Source organism: Fragaria vesca, linkage group LG2 (genome assembly GCF_000184155.1).
Source record: "Fragaria vesca subsp. vesca linkage group LG2, FraVesHawaii_1.0, whole genome shotgun sequence".
NCBI classification, from domain to species: Eukaryota; Viridiplantae; Streptophyta; class Magnoliopsida; order Rosales; family Rosaceae; genus Fragaria; species Fragaria vesca.
The window spans coordinates 11,570,812-11,593,338 of record NC_020492.1 but is presented as its reverse complement, the minus strand read 5'-3'; the positions used below and the strand labels follow the sequence as shown (position 1 = coordinate 11,593,338).

Genomic DNA, 22,527 nt, shown 5'->3' with positions numbered 1-22,527 from the left:
TATCGAGATGAGGAATTCTGGTATACAAATACGTACAGAGATGGGTGACACCAAGTCATGTAGGGGATTTTACTACATAATTCAGAATTCATACACCACAGATATATATAGAAGGATGTTTGAAGGCTTGAAATATTCCCATAATTCCTGTGTACGTTTGTCAAATGATTCCAAACTGTGAAAGAAACTGCATGAAAAGGCCTTGCACAGTTGCACATGTTATCTGATTTTATCTGGCTATTTCCTTTAGCCATTTAACTCGTTCTGGGTTATGTAAAAGCGTTGGGTGTCTGTTTCTGATTTTATCTCTTTGTAAGGCTTGTATAAACCAATAGCCTTTTTGTAGTTCATAAAGAATTATTAATTTTAGTTGAGTGAGTTGCAGTGTCTTAAGTTTTCCAACATGTGTCATGTGAACCATCATAGGTAGTAAGTTTTTTTTAGTAAGAGCCTTGGTGTGAAACTTCATATCCAGGTTCGAATTGCCAACGTTGTTTACAGTTAAATCCCAATTTATTCTTGATGGTTAGAAAGAAATATAACGTTCTGATATAATATTCCGACACCGATTAATCTTCACTCTCCCGATAAAAAAATAAAAAATAAAAAAAAAGTGTGACATGGTTGAATAGTGCATAGCGCTCTTTTTTAGCCTTTTTAAGTCGGAAATGGGGAGTTAGGTAGAAGAGAGCGTCGTGTTTGTTCAAATGAGGAGTCTCTTGTCTAGCTTAGATGATCAGAAGACTGATACCCCCGCATCGCTCTCTCCTCCGCCGCCTCTCTTCCGCCGCCTCTCCTCCTCCTCCTCCACTCAACCTCTCTCACCATCTCTTCACCATCCTCTCCCGCCCAAACTGGCAGAAACACCCTTCCCTCAACACCCTAATCCCCTCCGTATCCCCATCCCACCTCTCCTCCCTCTTCGCCCTCAATCTCCACCCCCGCACCGCCCTCGACTTCTTCCACTGGCTCGCCGCCAAACCCCGCCTCCGCTGCAAACTCACCCCCCGCTCCCACTCCTCCTTGCTCCTCCTCCTCCTCCAACATCGCTTCTTCCGCGCCGCCGACAAGATCCGCATTTCCATGATTAGGGCTTCCGCTTCTCCCGACGACGCCCTCTTCGTCCTCGACCTTCTCCGCCGCTTGAACCGCCGCGCCGCCGATGGTCTTGATTTGGAATTCAAGCTCAATCTCAGGTCCTACAATTGGCTTCTCAACTTGTTGTCTAGGTTTTCGCTAATTGAAGACTTGAAAGCTGTGTATTTGGAAATGCTGGATGATAAGATTTTGCCGGATTTGTATACTTTTAACACTATGATTTTCGGCTACTGTAAATTGGGGAATGTGATTGAGGCTGACTTGTACTTCACTAAGTTACTGCAGGCGGGTTTCCGCCCTGCTACTTTCACCTGCAACTGTTTGATATTGGGGCATTGTAGGAATAATGATCTGGGCAGTGCTTTTCGGGTTTTTGAGCTAATGCCGGACAAGGGCTGTCCGCGGGATGTGGTTTCGTATAATTATTTGATTCATGGCCTTTGCGAGGCTGACCGGGTTGATGAAGCCTTTGAGTTGTTGTCTCGCATGGAGAAGGATGATTGCTTTCCTCAAGTGCGGACCTATAATGTTCTTGTTCATGGGTTTTGTAGACTGGGGAGGAAATTGGAAGCTGTGAGTTTGTTTAGGGAGATGAGTGAAAAGGGTTGTGAACCTGATGTGTGGACTTATAATGTGCTTGTTGATTGCGAGTGTAAGGAGGGTGAGCTTGATGAAGCTAGAAATTTGCTGAAACGGATGTTGGAGAAAGGGCTGGTCCCTGATGTTGTCACGTATACTGCACTGATTGATGGGTATTGCAAGGAGGGTGAAGTTGAGGTTGCTTTTGAGATTTTGGCTTCGATGGAATCAAATAATTGTTGTCCAAATGCTCACACGTACAATGCTTTGATTTATGGGTTTTGTAAAAGAAATTATGTGGAACGAGCAATGGCACTGCTCGATAAGATGCTTGCACGAAACCTCTCGCCAGACTTGATTACATTTACCTCACTAATTCATGGGCAGTGTCAAGCAGGTCATTTGGATAGTGCTTATAGGTTGCTTCATTTGATGAATCATAGTGGTTTGGTTCCTGACCAGTGCACTTACACTGTACTAATTGATGCTCTCTGCAAGAGGGGTAGATTAGAGGAAGCTCAAGCCCTATTTGAATCTCTCAAGGAGAAAGGCATCAAGTCAGATACAGTGATATTTACCGTCCTAATTGATGGGTTTTGCAAGGCTGGAAAACTCAGTGACGCCCTTTCTTTGTATGATAGAATGCTTACTGAGGATTGCTTGCCAAACTCTTACACCTACAACGCCTTGTTAGATGGGCTAGGCAAGCATAGTAAAAAGACAGAAGCATCAGTAGTGCTGCAGAAGATGTTAAGTTCGGGTGTGAAGCCTAAGGTTTGTGGTTATACAATTCTGATCCACCAAGTTCTTCAAGATGGTGACTTTGACCGAGCCCATAGGCTTTTCAATCAGATGGAGTCTGCTGGTAACCAACCTGATGTAGTTACTTTTGGTGTGTTTATTAGTGCATATTGCAGCACAGGGAATATAAAACAAGCAGAGAAGATGAGGAATATGATGTACGATGCTGGAATCACTGCAAATTCATGGATTTATACACTTATAATTGACGCATATGGGCGTATGGGATTAGTAGATTGTGCATTTGACGTTCTCAAGTACATGTTTGATGCTGGTTGCCAGCCTTCTCATCATACCTATTGTTCTCTAATCAAGCATCTTTCACATCAGAACTTGGTTAAGACAAATGATGGTATGGTTTCAAGGTTCTCATCCACGGGTATTCCTAATATATGGAAGACAATGGATTTTAAGATTGCTTTAGAGCTCTTCGAGAGGATGGTTGGACATGACTGTGCTCCCAATTTGAACACGTACAGGGAGCTTATAACAGGACTGTGCAAGGAAAGGAACTTGGAAGTGGCCCAGAGCTTATATGGCCACTTGAGAAATATGGGTATGTCTCCAAGCGAGGATATTTACAATGCTCTTCTTAATTGTTGCTGCGAGTTGCAATTGTATGGAAAGGCAGTGGAGCTGGTGGATACTATGATTGAGCATGGGTTTTTACCTGCGCTAGAGTCATGCAAGATGCTTTTATGTGGGCTTTTAGATGAAGAGAATAGTGCAAAGGCATATTCCGTTTTTCGTAGAATGCTATGCTGTGGGTATAACTATGATGAAATAGCTTGGAAAGTTCTCCTTGATGGTTGCGTTAAGAGGGGTCATTTAAATAGTTGCTCTGAGTTACTAACCATAATGGAGAAGATGGATTGCCAGCTACACCCTGAGTCGTACTCAATGTTGATTCAGGGACTCTATGGAACTTAAAACTTATCATCTTGTTTTATCTGGATATGGTTGTATCTATAATGGAAAACCAAGACAATTGATGTGGCCTTAAAATGCCTTCCGAAATCACAGTACTTACTTTGATCTGCTAGCTATATGAACGGAGGGACTCATGACCATCTTCACAGATTCGTGTTTCTTATGCTTATTGCTCAGAGGTTCTAACCCATCTATGTTAATTTCTAATGACTGTATATTATAACTGTGTTTCCTATGGTGTTCAATTACTTCTTTTGATTTTGCTAAAACATTCCCAGGTTGTGGAGATTATAATCTGAGCTATAGAAGAATTCGACAATTTGAAAATTCAGCCACATTTGCTTTCTTTTGATGCTGAAGAAGTGAGGAGCTAAGAGTGTCAATATAGAGGTTTGGGTGCTGCCCGCATCTTTCATGGGTAAAAATCATCACCAATATCTTTATTTGTCAAGTTGACGAGCCTACTGGTGCTAACATTGTATCATGCTAGGTGGAATTATTCAAATGCTTGAAGTTCGCTCTGTCAGGAGGATGCATTTGTGTTACAAAGTTCTGTTGCTGTGGTATGGGTTTTTTTGGGGAAGGAAAGTATGCATGGGTTAGGCATTTTACAGGAAATAATTCAAATTATGGGTAAGCATTTCACCATAGCAACCACATGATGGATTTGAATGCAGATTGATGTTTGATGCTATCAAATGGTAATATGTTTAAATTCTAATACGTCAAAATCCTATGTACTCAGAATTTCTTAAAGAGTCTTATAACCACGCTCTTAAAGAGTCTTATAACCACGCCGATTACCTGCACCTCAAGGTAGACAATGGCTTTATATGCCCATGCATATAATATACCTCATGTTTGGACAGTTTGGTCATTTAAATGTCAATGAATGACCTGACCACATATACCAAGATGTGTATATCCTTGTTTTGTCTACATTAGCATCTGCTGTTATCACATTGATCAAGAAGACCCTTTAGAGTAAAGTCACTTGTATATATATGTGCAATTCATAGCTAGCTGTGTGAAGCATTTTGTTTTTACCTATATCTTTTGTGATATCCTGAACATAGTGTATTAGAAGTCAGTTTTATCACTTCACTACATTTCTCATGGTACATGACTACATGATTTGAAATGTAACTCAATTCATACGGAAGGAAAATTCCTGTTTTGCTTCTTCTGTTCCCAAGCAAAGATACAGTCTAAATAAAGATTTGAGATAGACTAATTCTACTATTTCTGCACGCATGCATTATCCATTTGGAATCTCTGTCGACTTTTTCTTGTTTCCAATTCTGTTGTTTTTTGACTTGATTTGCGTTTTTTTTTTTTTTGTCCAAACTATGGACATCCTCTCATTTGAGTAAGAACCGTTTGTTTTTTGTGCATGTGTTTGAACTTTGACCTTGATAAGTAAGTCCTGTTTTTTTGGAGAGTTAGTGTAGCAGTATTCCCGGAAAGCTTTATCATTTATGCACTATTTGCTGCTGCAAAGGGATAATATATAAATAGCTTATATTTTTCTTACTTGAATCTTATGTAGCTGATTACAGATTTATAATTCTGAATTCGTTCCTATAAAACAGCTAGAAATCCTCATGCATTAGACAGGCAAATACCCGATGGTCTTCCTGATTCCCTGCAACAATTGTAGCTTCTGGACTATGCCCTACAGTCCTTGGAACTGAAGGTGGTGGTTATACTAAAAATACTTTTAAGGCTTAGTATTGTTTGTTATTTTATTCCCTACTAATTTGCCATCAATTGAAAAAGGTAGGTTTTGCTTCGTTTTTCTTCACTCTGTAGTGGGGTGAGCTGACAGACAAAATATGGGCACAGAGATAGGGGAGGATGAGTTTGACGTTAAGGTGAAGATCAAAATACTTCTGCACTACAGAACCTCTATAGTGCCCCAGTGACATCTGCAGTTACCAATACCCTAACCCCAGAAAGTCTCTCACTACGGGGCGCTTAACTCACGTCTTGACATTAATTCGACCAGACTCATGGAAGTGGGGTACATATACATGTTTGGTCTATATCCAAGTCCAACTGTTGTTCTTTACTTCTGTAGGTTGGTTATGTAGAGCTCAAAGCCTTTCAAGATTGTGTCGAAGGCATTATATAGATATGATTGATCTGTTCAATGGGGGATAGGGATTCACAATCTGCTGCCATAGACTTGGTACCCAGCTGATTTGTGCAAATTGGGTGTCTGGCGTTGGTTTTTATTTATTTATTTATTTTATTTTATTTTTATAATAAATCTGGCTTTGCTTTTTATGTCTACAGATTTGTTAACGTTCTTGTTCTATTTTTTTTAAAGAGGTCGGGAGAATATGAAGGACGATAGTCATCTCTAGTATAGGGGATGATTCTTGGTTTTGCTTTTTACTTGAAAATCTGAGATTGTTCTCAACCTGGCCTTGTCAAATTGCAGGTTGCAACCATGAATCAAATGTGCAAGCGTACCTTGAATATTAAATTTGGATTGTTGGGCATCCTTTTCCATTTGATTGAATGCATAATGAGCTTCTTTTTTTTTTCTTCTTAATTTGTACTTGGAACGGTTGTTCTCCCAGTAAATCAGAAAGCAATCCAACTTGAAGTTCTCTTATTTGGTCGGTCAATCCAACTTGAAGTTGAGAAATAAGTTTTAAGCTATCTGAATAATGAAAAGAAGAGAAACAATCTACGTGAACTTTGAAGACATCGTCCAACAGATCTACAAGCAACTAAAAAGCCAGTCCTTTCCACTCTAGCTAAGCTAATGATTAAAAATGATCTGATCGCTAGCTATAACCCAGTAAACGATGTACTATTGATCTTATCCCCTTCCCTGCATTTGTAGCCTAATTTGTACATTGTCTTGGGGGCGTCTTTGGCTTTACGAGAGCACGATGCCTACTAAATATTCTCCATTGATTTTTTTGAAGAACAGAGCCTTTTACCTTTCCCCTGGAAGCATCTTCCAAATGGTATTCCAACATGAATCATGTATGATGCATGGTTGATCCTTTATGGATGACTAAAATTGCACTGTGTAATTGTCCCCGTCGTGTGACATGTGTATTAGGGCTGTATATCTAGAACGGTTTCAAGACGGACCGAATTGATCCGGTTTGAATAAGATGGTTCGGTTCGGATCGGATCGGATCTTTTTAGACTGAATTCGTTTAAGAAAATTCGAATTCGGATAAAATCTTGTTTAAAAAAAATACAAAAACCCGAATAACCACTCGATTAAATTAGGTTTAACTGTGTATACATGTGCAACACATGATTTCACAAAAACAACATAAATTGTGGTTTGTGATATTAATACAGATAAACTGCTATAAGATACAAAATCATTTGTAAAAAAGAAAGTGAAAAGGGTGACATTAAACTCCCTGATAAAAACCCAGCGGAGAGTTGAGATCTCCTCAATGAATACTCCGAAGAAAGAAGCAGGACGGACTCTGGTGACGAGAATGGGTCCGAAGGTACTGTCACCCCTCTTCCCATGGCTCATTCTCCTAACCCTCATTCTCCTCCTCCTCTACTCCTCACTCCTCTCCTCCCCGCCACCCAAACCAATCCCCACTTTACCCTCGTGCAATCTCTTCAATGGCCACTGGGTCCAAGACCCCGACCGCACACCCATGTACGACGAGAGCTGCCCGTTTCACCGAAACGCGTGGAACTGCTTGAGGAACAAGAGGGACAACATGGGTGTCATCAATTCATGGAAATGGGTTCCTCGTGACTGCGACTTACCTCGGATCGACCCGGTTGAGTTTCTGGGTCTGATGAGGAACAGGAACATTGGGTTTGTCGGTGACTCTTTGAATGAGAATATGTTGGTGTCGTTTTTGTGCCTACTTCGGGTCGCGGATTTGGGGGCTAAGAAGTGGAAGAGGAAAGGGGCTTGGAGAGGTGCTTATTTTCCCAAGTTTAATGTTACGGTTGGCTACCATCGTGCTGTGTTGCTCGCTAAATATGAGTAAGTCTATTTTGCTTTTTCTATACCTTTGTATTTATTTTCTGAGTTTATATAGTTTGTTTCGTGATGTGATCAAATCGAAACATGGTAAACGAAAATATGCAAGCATTGCATTTTTAGCCATACAGTTGAAGTGGAGAGAAAAGAAGATATGTAATGTTAGAAGTTTCAAATGGTTCATGAGGAGATAATGCTGATCTTTCTAATGCCGAATATGTGAAGACTAGGGGAAATGAGCACACACTGTAGGATTGGTTGTCTTAATTATTTTATATGATCACGTAGTTTGGCCGAGAGACTATATCTCTCATTCAAAGGACTTGGCGCCTATTCTAGCTTTTAAGTAATCCTCTTTTCCTGCCTTCATTGTCTCTGATATGGAGATAGAAGGCGCAAAAGGCTAAGACCCTTTCAGTTGGAAGATGATGGCCATTTATTTCAGTTATTTGCATATTTTTGAACAGTATATTGCTGGTGGAAGAGCTGTGGATCAGGTTAGTTTTTGTTTTTTTTTTTTTATTGACTTAGGTGGTATCTGTTGCTTTTTGACTTCAGAGATTGTTCCCCGTCATCTTTATTGTTACATTGGAAAGCAGCAGTAAGTTGTTAAAACTGACATTATCTAGGAAGTCTCTCTTTCCTTCATATAACCTTGAAATCTCTTTGGCTTAGTTCATTTCTTTGTTCGTTCTTTGAAAGTGGGTTTGTTGTCCTCAACTATCGAGTGACATTATCTGTTCGAATGACATTATCTCAACTATTGTATTTTGCTCTTTTTTTGAAAAAAAAAATTATGAAAATGGAAATCTCACGTGCTCGTAGATGACTGAATCAAGGTGGGAGCCAAAACAGCATACAGATGGTGATCAAGATGGACTCAAAGGAATATATCAAGTAGATGTTGACATTCCTTCTGATGATTGGGCAAACATTGGTGATTTCTATGATGTCCTTGTTTTCAACACTGGCCATTGGTAATTCCCTTTTCCTTATGCTAATCACTTAAGACTCAGGCTTGAAAGCATTGATTTAAAGCTCTAGAATAAAATCAGCTAGGCACTGGCATTAATTATGATTTGAAAAGTTTAGATCTTGAGTGTAAGTGCCTTAGCTTGTGATTTACCCATTTTAATGATTTTATTCAAGGGTCTTAACTGCAGTTTGTTTTTTTCACAACAATGTGCAAAAATAGTATGTTCCTGTCCATATTTGATTGCTGAGTCAAGCCTCCTACCCTCTTTTATATGTCTTTATGGATGGTCATGTCTCTTTTGAGTTGTCAAAAGATAAGATGATATTTCTTTGATGTCCTTGTTTCCAATACCGGTCTTTGGTAATTTCCTTCTCAATCCACTTGTTAACCATACAAGTTGGTTAATGAATTGGTGTCTTCTTTCCACCACTAACAGAATGTAGTTACCCTGCACACGTGTGTATGTGTGCTTCATGACTAGGCTTGGAAAGAAACAGAGACACCATATGGAAATATTAAATCTGTAAACATATTTTTCTTAGTTCTTAATATGGGATACACTTTATATCTTGTAGAGTTTGCTACATTGAGCTGGCTCGTCATGAGCTGGTTCGCATTCTTTGGATTTTGTTTTCGGTTCATAGTTTTACAGAATCATCATCCGACTAAGTAATTTGTGCTTGACTAACTAGGTGGGGCTTTGATAAATTCCCAAAAGAGACTCCTCTCACTTTCTATCGTGCGGGTGAACCAATATATCCTCCGCTTGATATATTGAGTGGATTTAAAGTTGTTGTCGAAAATATGGCTTCATATATACAAAACAAAGTTCCTTTGAAGACATTGAAGTTTTGGCGTTTACAATCACCAAGGCATTTTCATGGGGGTGACTGGAATCAAAATGGCAGTTGCTTGTTTAATAAACCCCTTGAGGAGCAACAGGTATGAATTATACTGATTTCCTTCTTTACATGTACCATGGTTACATACATCAATCACATTCAGTTTGGTTGTGTTCCATTGTGAATGGAAAGCCTAAAGTTCCTTAAGGTGCTTTCATATTTCCTTTATAGATTCTAGGATATGTCATACAACAAGATCTTGTAGTTCAGGATTTCTTTAGTGTCTGCTTTTCAATCCCCCTTCCCCACCCGTTTTGTTGAGAAAATAGTATAGTAATGCCTCAACAGCTTGATTTGTGGTTTGATCCCAGCAACAATGGACCAAATAAAGAAGAAAGACTGCTGAATCGTCTCATAGAAGACGCATTGCAAGGAACTGATATTCAATTGCTTAACCTGACTCGTCTGAGTGAGTTCAGAGCAGATGCCCATCCAGCAATATGGTTGGGACAGAAGGATGCCGTCAAAGTCTGGGGCCAGGACTGCATGCACTGGTGCTTACCTGGTGTACCAGATACATGGGTTGACATTTTATCACAACTGATCCGTATTGGTTTGGAGATGCAATGAACACTTGGTTGAACATCTGTTCTAAAATTGCATTCCAGGACGGTTTCTACATTGGAGATGCGATGAACACTTGGTCGAACATCTGTTCTAAAAGTGCATTCCAGGACGGTTTCTACAGATGATGGATTTAGCTTAAACTCCCTATGCAGAGTAGGCAAAGAAGGCCACGACAATGTTTCAAATTGAGAGTATACAAGCACATGAAGTCTGACTAGGAACTTAGTGAAAGCATTTTGATGAAGTTAGCTGTTCCATATTTTTGAAAGGAGAGTTGGGATCATTGTATCTCTGGTACATGGGATGATGGTATTTTCCAAGTTAGGAGTCCCATCGTTGTTTGTGTTGCAGTTTAATAAAGAGGTGTGTCATGTACTAACATGTAAGCAAAAGCTAAAGCTTAATATTCAAAAGAGAGATTCACCATTCTACCAATTTGATACCTGAACAAGTTGCTATAAACACGATAGTTGTGTTTAAAGCTTATTAGGTGTACACTAATTGAGGTCTTAGGCAGCTAATATTTTGTTCCGGGACTAAGATAGTAAGTTTTAATTCTTTTGTTTTGGGCTCTTTTTGAGCCTATGTGAAATTAGTAAAGGCTTGGTGTTTGTAAGTCTCTTTTAACATACTTTGTGGAAGACGGCATTTTGATGTACGTGTCTTTTGGTTATTGATTAAACAATATAAGTTATCATTAAAAAAAAAAAAAAAAAGTGTTGACATAGTAATGTAGAGAAAAACCTCGAAGGCAACCAGAGAAGTAAATCAAAACTATTATCTAGAAGAAGACGAATGACCTGAGTTTACAAAAAGATCAACTGAAAAATTGACTTCACGGCATTTGCTTGAAGGAGATAGTTCAAAAGGTGAGGCAATAACTTGGATGTCTTTTGCTATTCTCTATCCCCCCAAAGGGATGTCACTAGTTCACAAACATATGATAAGAACATAATCAAGTTTAACTTGGACTTTCTTGTAACCTCTTCCTAAGGCCTAACTCACCATTATTTATAAATGTTGTAAAACCGACTCTGTCCGTTCTAAGTCAGCCTCTTGAACCTGTCTTACATGAAGTTACTCTCAAATCTCATGATGATATATTGAATTTAATCCATTCTTCCTTTTTTCGATGAAAAAATCCATTTGAAAAAAATTTAGTAATTTGACCTACAATGTGCGGGTAAAAAAAATCCTCATGAAAAGGAAAAAAAGAAAAGAAAAGAACAGTAGTGCTAAATGCTAATGAAGGAGGCCTACAGGGCTACAACAATGCCAAAACGTTCGTTTTAACAAACCAAACCAGTATATAAGGGTGTGAATCTACAAGAAATTGGGCAAAACTCCTCAGCACTCGGCTGATTCCTTGTCATGGCTCTGAGAATGCATCTCCTTTCCCCCAAAACCCCCCAACAAACTCCAAAGTTCCACACCAGTCCCAGACCCAAAACCCTAACAATCCAGTGCAAAAAGAAGAGGAGCCTCAGCGACGCCGAGCTTGCATCAGATTTATCAAAGATGACCACCCTTTTCGCCCAGAGAGACGAAGCCGTCAACAAGAGCAGGCAGCTTCTCTTCACAGAGCTCTGCCAATTCCTGGATTCAAAACCAGACGAGGTCAGCAAGAAATGGAGGAAACTGGGTGAGGATGACAAGTGGGCTTTGGTTAAAGGTTTTGTTTCTGAGTGGGGCGTCAACTTTCACCCTTTGTCTGCAAAATCTGTCAAAGATTTGGTCGAGGAGCACCTGCATCAACAAAACCCACCTCCTAAATCTCTCTTGTTTCCTGGTTTCAAGAGAATGATGGGTTTCTCCGAAGACCAATAGATCACACACTGTTTAATTTCGTTTCTGAATACTAGTAATGTTGAGTTCATCTTTGCCCAGTTTTTGCTTTGTCTATCTGCATCAGCAAAGCTACTTATGAAATTGTAAAAATTCAGCAAATAAACTTCAATTTACATGACATTAATGTGCCAAAGCCTTTGATGAGATTATAACATGTTTATTCAAACTCTACGCAAATTACTCTTGTACTTAGAACAATCAAACAACGGATCTGGAAGGAATGTTTATATACAGAGTTAATAATAACACATCGATGCAATGATAAAGATGACCATCAGAAGTGTAGCTGTCTGCACTGAGCAACTGATGCCTCTGCGGGACAATATGGGCATTTAAATGTCCGGGTGCTGCTCTTCGACAGCTTCATGATCGACTGCTTGCAGAGAACGTGCAAGCATGGCATCAACATTGGTGGATTCTCGTCACTGCCTTGGTCTCTACTCACAGGACAGACAAATATAGAATGGAACTGAAACTCTTTCCCCAACTCAACGGGCACTGGCAACTGTTTCATTGCTTGCCACTCCTGCTTCTTCGCAGCCATTACATTTGCCAGCTTTAAGAGCGTGGGCAACCCTTCAAATCCCGCAGCCATTGTCATACTCAATGGGCTGTTGTAGGACTGTCCCAAGAGACTGCAGAACTGCCCTGTAAGATCCTCCATCGCCTTCGCCCAATGGGTTGGAGATGAAAACTCAGAATAAGGGGAGACGTCAAGCCTTCCAGCATACATAAGGCAACCCATGAGCTTCATTACCTCATCCTTGTGAGGGGAGGCAGCAGAAGCAAAAGGACCAAGGTGAGTCTGGGCATATGTAACTGCAGCTCGACGGTTGGCAGGAGATGTTCTTAAAATCTCCAGAAACTGCAATTTGTGGAGTTTAAGCTCAAGATTTAAACCATTATGATTCAGTTGTTCACGGTTAGCACGGATCCAGCTTAGAGCAGGCTCCAGATTCTTAACCTTCATAGCCTCAAGTAACTGATGCATTACTGAGAACTGAGATTTCACAATGGTTATTTCTGGTTCTCCAGCCTCATCTACTAAGCCATCTCCCAGATCAAACAAGCCTTGACGGTACAAATGATTAGCAATGAGCTGATTCACAATGTGGTAGTCAAAGTCAACATCTCTGTATGCCTTTGATATGTCTGGATTCAAGGACCTCTCAAGGAGTTTAGTGTACTTGCTGAGGTTTAAGTTCAGTTCCTTATGCGACCCTTCTAACTTCTGGACTGGACCAACTGCACTGAGCTTGAGTCTAAGCTCCGTAAGGATGGAATTTTTATCAACAGGAACAGAAGGATCCTGAGCTGAAAGGATCTGTGTCAGTGCTTGTTCAATTTCATGACCAATTTGGTGAATTACTTCTTGGGATCTAGAAGAAGATAGCTTTTGCTTCTTAACAACACGCTCAAATGCATCTTTGATGGAATTTAGCTCCATCTTCCTATATCAGTGACAAGCCCCTGTAAAAAAGTAACAAGGCAATCGATTTTTTGACTTCACAACCAAAAACCAGATAAGATATGCAAGTTCATTTTCATGATATGTGTCAGAAAATTGGAGTTCATATAGTCTAAACAAAACTGTGCTCAAGGAAAGCCACAACAGTAACAAAGAAAAGTGGAAAATTATATCATCAACAACAATATCAAGTAGACTTTGGGCACATAGAACATATACACTAACTAGAAACAACATTCTATACTATACTAGCCATGTTGTTTGTGCAACCCTTACATAAAGGGAAAATAAAGCAAAAACATGATTAGGTTCGATGATTAAAAATAGCTTTAAGCAAGCCTGGTACAGGTCAACTTGACCTCTACCTTGCTCAGCCTTGGGCATCTAGGCCTTTTCACATTATAGATAGGGATCTCAAGTCCATAACTTGCAGGATTTGAATCCCCTAGCTCAAAACCAACAAATATCACAAAATGCATAACTCAAGTCTTTCCTTCGAACATGCACACAAAGTTATATCAATTTGTTGAGCATAATCTCCAGACATCTGTTCATGCAGTCCATGTCAATCTACATGGCATTTCTTGTTATCTGTTATGGACCATCCCATAAATCAATATATTCACATAGCAATCATTTTCAGGCGTCAACCAAAGAAGCATAACGAAAATGAAGCAGGGTGGCATTGGAGAATGAATGCATCATCTATCATTTCATGTTTTAACTTTGAGGTGACATACAAAACAGAGCCCAACTATCTTAATCTGAGGGTAGGTCTGCATCAATGTCTTTGGGAATTCGTGTGTAGATATATTATATATATACATATAAATTCCAGAAATATGAAACTATACTTCAAGTGCTTTTTGATATGTAAGAAATATAGATGGAACCTATGAGAAATATAATTTCTTTGAACAAAAATGCCTAGAACATTTTATGCACTTAATTTAGTCCAAAGAATCTCTGATAACCAATTAACAGAAGCATCCTACAGAGGAGCACCAACAAAGAATCATATGCGAGTTGTTTGGATAAACAATATAGACATAATGTTCTTTCAGTCCAGAGTTAAATCTGCTTCATCTTGGCCTTGCATGTAATCACACACAAGCAGAATAACATCTTGCATCAGTTTGTTTATTCACAATTTCCTCTTTACATTGGTGCACGGCAGTGTCAAAACTGTTTCTAGAAACCCGAAAGTAATGAATACAGACTTAAATGCTACAAGAAGAAGATTATATGAATTCAGTGCACAAAGAAAAGTAACAACTTCAAATACAAACCCCAAAAGAATCTCAATAAACACATAACGGACTAAAGTAAACGTCTGCTGCTCCAACAGTCCCTAAATCCCAATAAGCGACCCCGAAAAGAAGATATCCAAGTTCATTTTATTTACACAGTATTACCAATGCCGCGTTGCTAAATTACAGTAAAGAATCATCAACTACTGAGTGTTCAACAAAGATAGGACAAACAAAATTTCAATCAAAATTGCAAAATTAAGATGCAAAATCATCAAAATTAGCTGATGATTAACAAGTTGCGAAAAGTAAATCAAAAACATCCAATCCTCCTAGAATGCTTAGCTAAAACATGAACTGAGCTTGGTGTCATGTATTATATAAAACAGAGGATTTGGAATCTGGGATTCAGAGAATTCCATGAAGGAAAAACGAGAAGGTTACCGGAACTAGATCGCAATTCTGGAGGAGGGAGTGTCCTGGTTTCGTCCAGATATCTGAAACAGAAGGAGAAGAAAGGCGAGCGTGCGAGTTTGTTTGAGGTATAAATAATGGTGGCGCACGTGTGAGACATTGGCTTCGTTTGTGTTAGGTGAGAGCCCTGCAGTAAATTCACGTGCTCGCCACGTGTTGCTTTTGGATCCGACTGCAGCAATCCCTCACTGGGTTCTCCATTCTCTCTGTTTTTGTTTGTATCAATGTCTGATATTTCTGGTTGAATTTCATGATTGAGATATGTGGTTTTCACTATGAATTCTACTTCTCATACAATTGTAAATTGTTGGAATGCATTAGCTCATGAGCATAATCATTCATTGTGGGGGAATATGGTTTTACTTTCACATTGTTGGAAGGATCCACTACTCTCTAGGCCCGTCCTGCATTTTATAGGTGCGCTGTTTTCTTTTTGTTTGTTTGTTCTTCTTCCAATTTTAATGCTTTTGCCTATTTTGTGGCGAATTTGGGGTTGCTGGGTTTAATTCTGGTGCATACATTTTGGGTTTTTCTGGATGAAGTGTTGCATGAAGGAAATGGTAACATTTCTCAGTTGCTTGGCTCTTAACAGCAACTGTGATGAGAAATGTGTAAGGCAGAAGGACCTTTTGGGTACTTGCATGGAGTCTCAGGTATAGATTTCCTGTGTTGTTCGAAGTTTCTTTTCCCCATTTGCTTCTCATCCTTTTTTATTAGGCTTAAAACCTGTCCCTTTCTTCAACTAGCAAATATTCATCGAAGACTGTGTCTAAATGTCTGGCTCCTTTGTTAGAGCCAGAAAAACAAGTCGATGGGAAGCATTAATTACCACTTGCAGAGGCTGAGCAGGGGAAGAAAGTAGTTTGTGTTATTCTTTGGAGCCATTGGTGGCAGATGGTGAGTATAGGGAACCTGTTCAGTTGTTGCACATGAGAATGTTCACATATAATTTTCCATTTTGATTGTAGTGACTAAGCACTGAGAAATCATGGATGTATTATTTTGATCAAGTACTCCTCCATTGTTGCCAGAAATGAAGGGTGAAAAAAAAAAAGTGAATTCAAACATGGTGCATTGAAGAAAAATTAACGGCTATCCACTTTTCCAAGGAGTAGAACAGTCTCTGGCTCATAAATATATGTTATATCGCTGTAGAAAATGTGACTGATATTCTACCTTTTCAATTGTGCATGAAACCCCAAGAGTGTTCTTTGATCTTTTCCTTGTTTGGCAGCTAAATATGGGATCAAATATGATTTATATGTGCAAATCTGCAAACAAATTAAAGCCAGTCCTGCTTGTGTCTCTAATAGCCAGGCTCCTGTGGTTCAATCCCCTCGCTTGATTATTACATATCATTTGAGAGTCTAATTAGCATTAGATTGGTGAAATCAAAATCATTTATCTTAAGGGACTATGTTATATTGGCTGCTTAAATGCCAATCCCTTTTCACTGATTCTAATACTCTCCCGTTTTAGAGAAAGAAGAATAGAAGATAGAAGGCTAGGAGTGCACTGGAATTTTTGTTCTCTAGGAAACCAATGGAATCAAGTTTCAGGTTTCGATAAGGAAAAAAGGACATAGGGTTTCCGTTACAGGTAATTAAACGACTGGTACAAAGCATCTTTTAGGAGTGAAGGACGTTCATGACAAAAGCCAAGGTAACTATATGCTTTCAGTTCGATCCTTTTCCTTTATTATTACCAGGGTTTATTCTCTCTTCCAAACAGAATAGGAAACTTGTGGTTCACTGGCCTATATTGATTTACATAGGAAATTATGAGTTGTAAGAGTGTTGCATAGAGAGAACAAATTATACAACAAATCTTTGGAAGACAGTTAAATGATTGATTCACCTAGTTTTTAAGGACACAAGTCAACTGAGGCAATACAGGTCAATGGAAGAGCTGCAAACACGGTTTCATAACAGTGTCATGATATTCAAGACATGACCAATGAACTTAAGCAGGTAGCTGCTGCAAATCTCTCATTTCAGGACAGTCTTGACAATCGACTTCACATTCAGCTTTTTCAAGTCTGTGTAGGACTGCCCACACCCAACAAACATGACTGGGGCTCCAGATATATAAACCATCGACAGTGCAGCTCCAACCTACATTATGTATCGGTTCAGTTATTCACCATTTCAACTATTATCTAAGCAGCAAAAGAAATACAGGCACAACACGTTTTAATATCCAAAATCATTTGAAGTATAGCAGTTGGCTTACCTTATCATCAATAGTATCAAACTTGGTGAGCAATATTCCATCTATCAATCTGGGGTTGGGCGAAGGTGAGAGATCAGCCAGTTTCTGCAAGAACAGTGTAAGAGACTTTAGTAACCATCCATTGAGAAAACAATGATACAGCAAAACAGCATAAACTGGGTAGATAATGCTAAAACAAATGACAAATTGAAAATTAATATGGAACTCAAACCTGATTAAACTTGGAAAGCTGATCAACAGCATCATTCCCAACCAGTGCCTCTCCAACAAACAAGACAAGATCTGGATTGTTAATGTAGATAAGCTTTGATAGTGCCCTCATTAATGGTTCATTATTCTGAAAGGAACAATAATAGATAACATTAGGAAAAGACAGCAACAGACTTGATAAAGGACTAGAAACAAACAGCTATTATAGCCAGCACATATATTTGCTCAATCACTGTAACAAGAACAAATAACACAGTACCTGCATTCGACCAGCTGTGTCAACTAGAACCACATCAGAACCATTGAGTTTGGCTTCCTGGATTGCTTCCTTTGCGACAACAGCAGGATCTTTCTCATATCCCTTCTCAAAAATAGGGATCTGAAACAGAGAATTGATACATGTTGATTATTTCGACCAAGACAATGAAATAATTACTTTTATCATCTCAAATTAAAACCCACCCAAGAATTTGAATGCCTCAATGTCATACCAGGAGTCTACGTGCATGAGTACGCAGCTGCTCGACAGCCCCTGATCGGAATGTATCACAGGCAGCCATCATAACACTAACCTGATGCTGCTGGAGCCAATAGGCAACCTGGGAAGAGAAATTTGTCAATAACCATTCGGATGAAAACAAAAACAACTACATAAGGCTTCCTCTGCTCCTTGGCAGCATGCACATCCCTCAGTATATCAATAGAGCGCCTAGGAGTTAAAATACGAACAAGAACTTCTTCCATTGCAGCCTGCAGTAATGTTTACATCCCTGATGTTAGTCTTGCAACTTATAAATATTAGAAGAACCAAGCTCGTGGATGAAAAGAACTGAGTTGACAAACCTGGACTGTAGAAGATACTCTTGTAAATGAACCCAACTTTTTACCCTCGAGACTAGCTGCCACTGATTCACAGAGCTTCTCAGCTATCTCCTCAGCCTAAGTATGGAACAGCACAGAAAACAAATTTGATTCTCCATACACAAACTTCAGCAAAAAAGGACAGGAATAATGCTAAAAGTCTAGAAGAACATACCACATTCTTGGTCATCAGCCTATCCTTGAGAGCTTTCAAAGCTGGTTCCAGATCCGACCTCTCCAAATTTGCCTTGCCTGCAATACTGAATAAAAACAAGAAAACGATGCATAAAAATGATGTTACAACCAAATAGTTCCACTTCATATTCAACAGGAAATAAGAAGTTTGAAATCTTACGACATCTCAACTACAAGTGTTCTCAGTTCTCACTTCTCACCCAGTCAACTATTGATTGTACATAACAGGTATCACAAATCCAAAAAGATCAGCTTGATAAATTCAACCACATGATAGTATACAGAGGCATACTATCTTTTAGACTTGATCTTATTTACAATCACATTCTTAAAAAAAAATGGCGGCACTATTAGGAAACACAGTACTAACTACTAACAATAGTAAAATAATAAAGTAAATAGATTTACCTCTGGAACATAGATGAAAACCATCCTTTCTTTTTTGGATCAGGCTTGCTTTCCTTTCCAACTTCCTCTTCCTCTTCAGCCTCACTTTCACTACTGTAATCCTCTTCCCTATCCATCATACTTTCACCGTGATCTGCTGCTACAACCTCAATATTGTTATCTGCATTCTCACCCACAGTATCTGTAAAATCCAATTTGGACTCACATGACTCTTGAGGAGAATCATCCCAAACTCTATTTTTCTTGGTTATCTTCTTTTTTGGTTCAGCCTTCGAGCCCTTGCTATCAAGGGTAGCAGATTTTTCAGTTTTCTTTCCAACCTTTGATCTAGACTTAAGCTTATTTACATCAAAAGCCCCGAGATTGGAACTAGTGTTCTCTTTTCTGTTAGCAGTACTAACTACATTAGGCTCTTTACTAACAACATGATTACCATTGGAGATTCCATTCTCCAATTTACGGCCTTGCAAAGCATTGTCATCCACACCATCACTAGCCAAACCGCCTTCATTATTTTTCTTGTCTCCTCCAATTCCAGCCTTCTGCACCGGCCCTTGCTTCCTACTATTACTCACAGGCTTACCCACCTGCTTGGACTTCTTCAATTCCTCAGTGCGAGCCTCAGCCTCCTTCCTAAGTTGTCGGAAAGTTTCATCAAAATCATTATACACTGTCCTTTTTGGATCATAAATCTCCGAGAAAGTCTGCTTCACCATCACAAGCAGATCATCCACATACAGGAGATGGAGGATCTTCTGGTATACAACAACAAACACGAGGCCAAGCTCATTATGGAAGGTCCATTTGAGCGTGTAAGCTGACCCCGAAGCCGTATAATCAAACGATGCTGCACCAGATCGTTCCTCCAAAAGACAGGACCGGATCAAGGTATCGATCGGCGATCCTTTAAGAGCATTTCCAAGCTCTCTACAGGTCCAGAGGATTAATCCTCCTCTAGTAAATATCAGTAATTGTTCTAACATCTTCAATCAACTCCAAAACCTTCTGCAATCAAATAAAGAAAAAATTTCAATACAGATTTACATGATAACATTATTTTCAAAAACTTTAAACTCATATCATTTCAACATCATCATGTTTATTACATCCACACATCAATCAAATCAAATCATATTTCTATAAACATAAACAAAATTTTAAGATTCAAAATTTCCAATGGCCTTTTTACCATATTGTAATTCCATTTGCAAAAGATCAAATCGGAAAATGCCATCGGAACAAGGCCATGGACTAAGCAGACAACCCAGGTCGAATATAATGTCAACATAGATCACTTACTACACAATCGGGTTGTTGAAAAGTTGTCTGTTGGCAAAACCAAACGTGTTTATGTTGTCAGTTACTATTAGACTTGACAATGAACCTTATTACCCTAATCTATTCTGCAAGACTAGAATATTATGAAGGCTTTGTGTTGAGTGTTGATCCCAGAACATGAAATACACATTTGAATAATACTATACAAAGAAGCGAGAGAATCACTGGTTCATTTACAGAATCAAATTCAAAGCACATTTGTCAATCGACGAGGATCATAACCAGAGATGATGGGATTGAAATTCAGAATTAGAGGTCGACGTACCTAAAGCTGTACGGAATCGAATCGCCCAACATAAACCCACGGAAGTTCAAGTCATCTTCTTCGTTTTTCTTCTTCTTCGTCGACAGAGGACGATACCTCTTGTTTTTCTTTCCTTTTTAATTCGGTCTGTTTAATAGCAAGACCTACTCATCACTTGAGTTAAAAAGAGACGAAAAAATAAAAGAAGAAGAAGAAGAAGAAGCGCTCTCTCTCTCTCCTCCGTGCAGTGCAGCAATCGGGTAAATTTCTGTCTAAACTCATAGGCTTCCTTCAAATTTCGATTCATTCTCATCCTTTATTGTCAGCGTCTCTTTTGCTTGCCAGCTCTGCTTTCTTGAATCTTGACCATTGTGTGATTTGCCATGTTATTCTTAAACAAGACAGTGATTTTGCTCAACTTCATGATTCAGATATGTGGTGGGTTTCACTATGAATTCTAATTCTCATATAAGCAAGCATGAAGTTGATGTTAAACATCCTTGCTACAAACTATAGGCTGTTTTACTCAAATTCATTACAGCTGATGATGGAAAACCAGGGGTTTAGGGTTTTTCATGCTTCTGATGAATAGTAATTAGCAAAAGAAACATTTATAAGCATATCTCATTCTTTGTGCTGGACAATGGTTTAAACCTTGATGTATATCTTTTTCTCTTACAAAAAAAAAAAAAAAAAAAAAAATTAAAGAAATCTGGGATGTATTGCTTTGTATTTTGTGGCCGAGTTTATCTAATTCTTCCATATCTTCTTCTACTAAAAACATTACCTCTCAAAAAGTCTCGTCCCCCTTTCCCCTTCCCTCTAAAATATCTGTCCACATGATTTTCTGCTGAGAGTTTGTAAATGTGAAATGTATGACTATCGTTCTCTTCAATGATTCAGACTACAGTAATTAAGGATTTTTGCACAGTCCAAGTTGATGGGCAATGGCTCAAGCGCCATTTGCCTTTAAAATGGTATATATTTTTAGCATTATTACGTATGTGCCAGTATCAAACTATCAACCAAATGAACTGCTATGATGTTTACCCCATTTATTTTGACAGTTCAGTATTGTTATTGTGACTGATTTTTTAGTTACTCTTACAAAAAATTTGCTAACACCATAAATTTATACCCAAAACTAAACTCAAGGGGTTAAGAATTAAAGGTAGTGAGATTTATACTGTCATGCTTTCATTTTCACTTTTGTATCCAATGTTGATTTTGCGTGTGACTGGGTGCAGGTTTGATTCTCCAATTGATTTCTAATTTCTGATGGCATGCTCTTTACGACGCGTCTTGAGTCATGCTCGTATTTCTCAAACCACTACTACCGTCTTAGGGTCCACAGAACATCTTCAAAGCAAGGAATGGCCCTCATCTGTATATTTTAAATTTTAATTCAGAGCAATATATCCTAGACTTATTCTTTGAAGGTGTACTTACTCCGTATACTACAATGTGTTCATCTTTCATACTAAATTTGTGGGTTGTAATCTTCTTGGGGCATATGTGCTAATAATAACAATCATGAAGTCTGAGCTTGTTCTTTCTGAATAAAACCACAGTATTGCATCAGTTCATCATTTTGTAATATCTTGAAATGAATACTTCGTTTTTTCTTTTGTTTCTCTTGTTCTTCCTTTAATTCTTTGCTTGATGTACATTACAGGGTATAATACACTCACCTGCTAGAACTGTGGCTCAATATGTATCAGGGTAAGTTCAGATGTCGAAACTCAATTGTACTTGTTCCTGTTGTGGTGTGGTACTGTGGTTGTTGTGAATTTGAATTTGCTTAGGTTCTTTGGGTGTTCTGTTCAATGGCCATAGATGGGTTTCAAAAATTTTGCGTAACAAAGTCTTGTGCACCAGATTTTCTGCTGAATGTTTAATGTGATCTGTAATGGTGCTTATACTTCAGCCACATACTGTTGAGAGACAGGTAATGAATGTGAGTATGTAGGTACTTGTTTGTTTCGTAACAGAGTCTTAAATGTATTTTTGAGATGTAGGAAATGGATGCAAGTAGATAGGTAGAGTTCCGTGTCGTAACAGTGATATATGTTTTTGGTAGATAGTAGGTAATGAATGTGAGGAGATAGTTGTTTTGCAAGTTTATATTTGTTTTCAGGAGATAGGTAATGATTTTTGA

The 22,527-nt window shown here is 38.8% G+C and overlaps 3 protein-coding genes and 1 pseudogene across 4 annotated transcripts; 2 read left to right on the top strand and 2 right to left on the bottom strand.

Annotated features, from left to right (window-relative positions):
* The first annotated feature begins 1,314 nt into the window (after positions 1-1,314).
* On the top strand, positions 1,315-3,790 carry LOC101299047 (pentatricopeptide repeat-containing protein At5g65560-like). Its single transcript, XM_004290253.1, has 3 exons — positions 1,315-1,361; positions 1,440-3,587; positions 3,687-3,790. Exons 1-2 carry the CDS (start codon positions 1,315-1,317, stop codon positions 3,406-3,408), a joined length of 2,016 nt encoding a protein of 671 aa, XP_004290301.1. The 3' UTR covers positions 3,409-3,587; positions 3,687-3,790.
* A 3,026-nt stretch (positions 3,791-6,816) lies between these two features.
* On the top strand, positions 6,817-10,274 carry LOC101310478. Its single transcript, XM_004290292.1, has 4 exons — positions 6,817-7,399; positions 8,236-8,373; positions 9,065-9,314; positions 9,563-10,274. The coding sequence occupies exons 1-4, from the start codon at positions 6,843-6,845 to the stop codon at positions 9,842-9,844; spliced, it is 1,227 nt and encodes a 408-aa protein (XP_004290340.1). The 5' UTR covers positions 6,817-6,842; the 3' UTR covers positions 9,845-10,274.
* A 1,492-nt stretch (positions 10,275-11,766) lies between these two features.
* On the bottom strand, positions 11,767-14,928 carry LOC101305421 (protein RMD5 homolog A-like). The gene is made up of 2 exons (XM_004290275.1): positions 14,852-14,928; positions 11,767-13,159 (listed from the first exon to the last, which is right to left on the bottom strand). The coding sequence occupies exon 2, from the start codon at positions 13,134-13,136 to the stop codon at positions 11,964-11,966; it is 1,173 nt and encodes a 390-aa protein (XP_004290323.1). The 5' UTR covers positions 13,137-13,159; positions 14,852-14,928; the 3' UTR covers positions 11,767-11,963.
* Positions 14,929-16,581: 1,653 nt separating this feature from the next.
* Positions 16,582-20,726, bottom strand: LOC101297599 (annotated as a pseudogene). Its single transcript, XR_183935.1, has 9 exons — positions 20,391-20,726; positions 18,788-19,792; positions 18,360-18,444; positions 18,167-18,262; positions 17,815-18,073; positions 17,583-17,702; positions 17,325-17,450; positions 17,114-17,197; positions 16,582-16,995 (listed from the first exon to the last, which is right to left on the bottom strand). The product of XR_183935.1 is annotated as a signal recognition particle receptor subunit alpha homolog (transcript).
* Positions 20,727-22,527: the final 1,801 nt, after the last annotated feature.

Bases quoted from the DNA above. Each gene is read 5' to 3' on its own strand.
- LOC101310478 (XM_004290292.1), top strand. From the start codon at position 6,843: ATGAATACTCCGAAGAAAGAAGCAGGACGGACTCTGGTGACGAGAATG. The intron at 7,400-8,235 runs GTAAGTCTATTT...GACTGAATCAAG, and splicing joins GTGTTGCTCGCTAAATATGA to GTGGGAGCCAAAACAGCATA. The intron at 9,315-9,562 runs GTATGAATTATA...ATGCCTCAACAG, and splicing joins AACCCCTTGAGGAGCAACAG to CTTGATTTGTGGTTTGATCC.
- LOC101299047 (XM_004290253.1), top strand. From the start codon at position 1,315: ATGATTTTCGGCTACTGTAAATTGGGGAATGTGATTGAGGCTGACTT. The intron at 1,362-1,439 runs GTACTTCACTAA...GGGGCATTGTAG, and splicing joins AATGTGATTGAGGCTGACTT to GAATAATGATCTGGGCAGTG.
- LOC101305421 (XM_004290275.1), bottom strand. From the start codon at position 13,136: ATGGAGCTAAATTCCATCAAAGATGCATTTGAGCGTGTTGTTAAGAAG.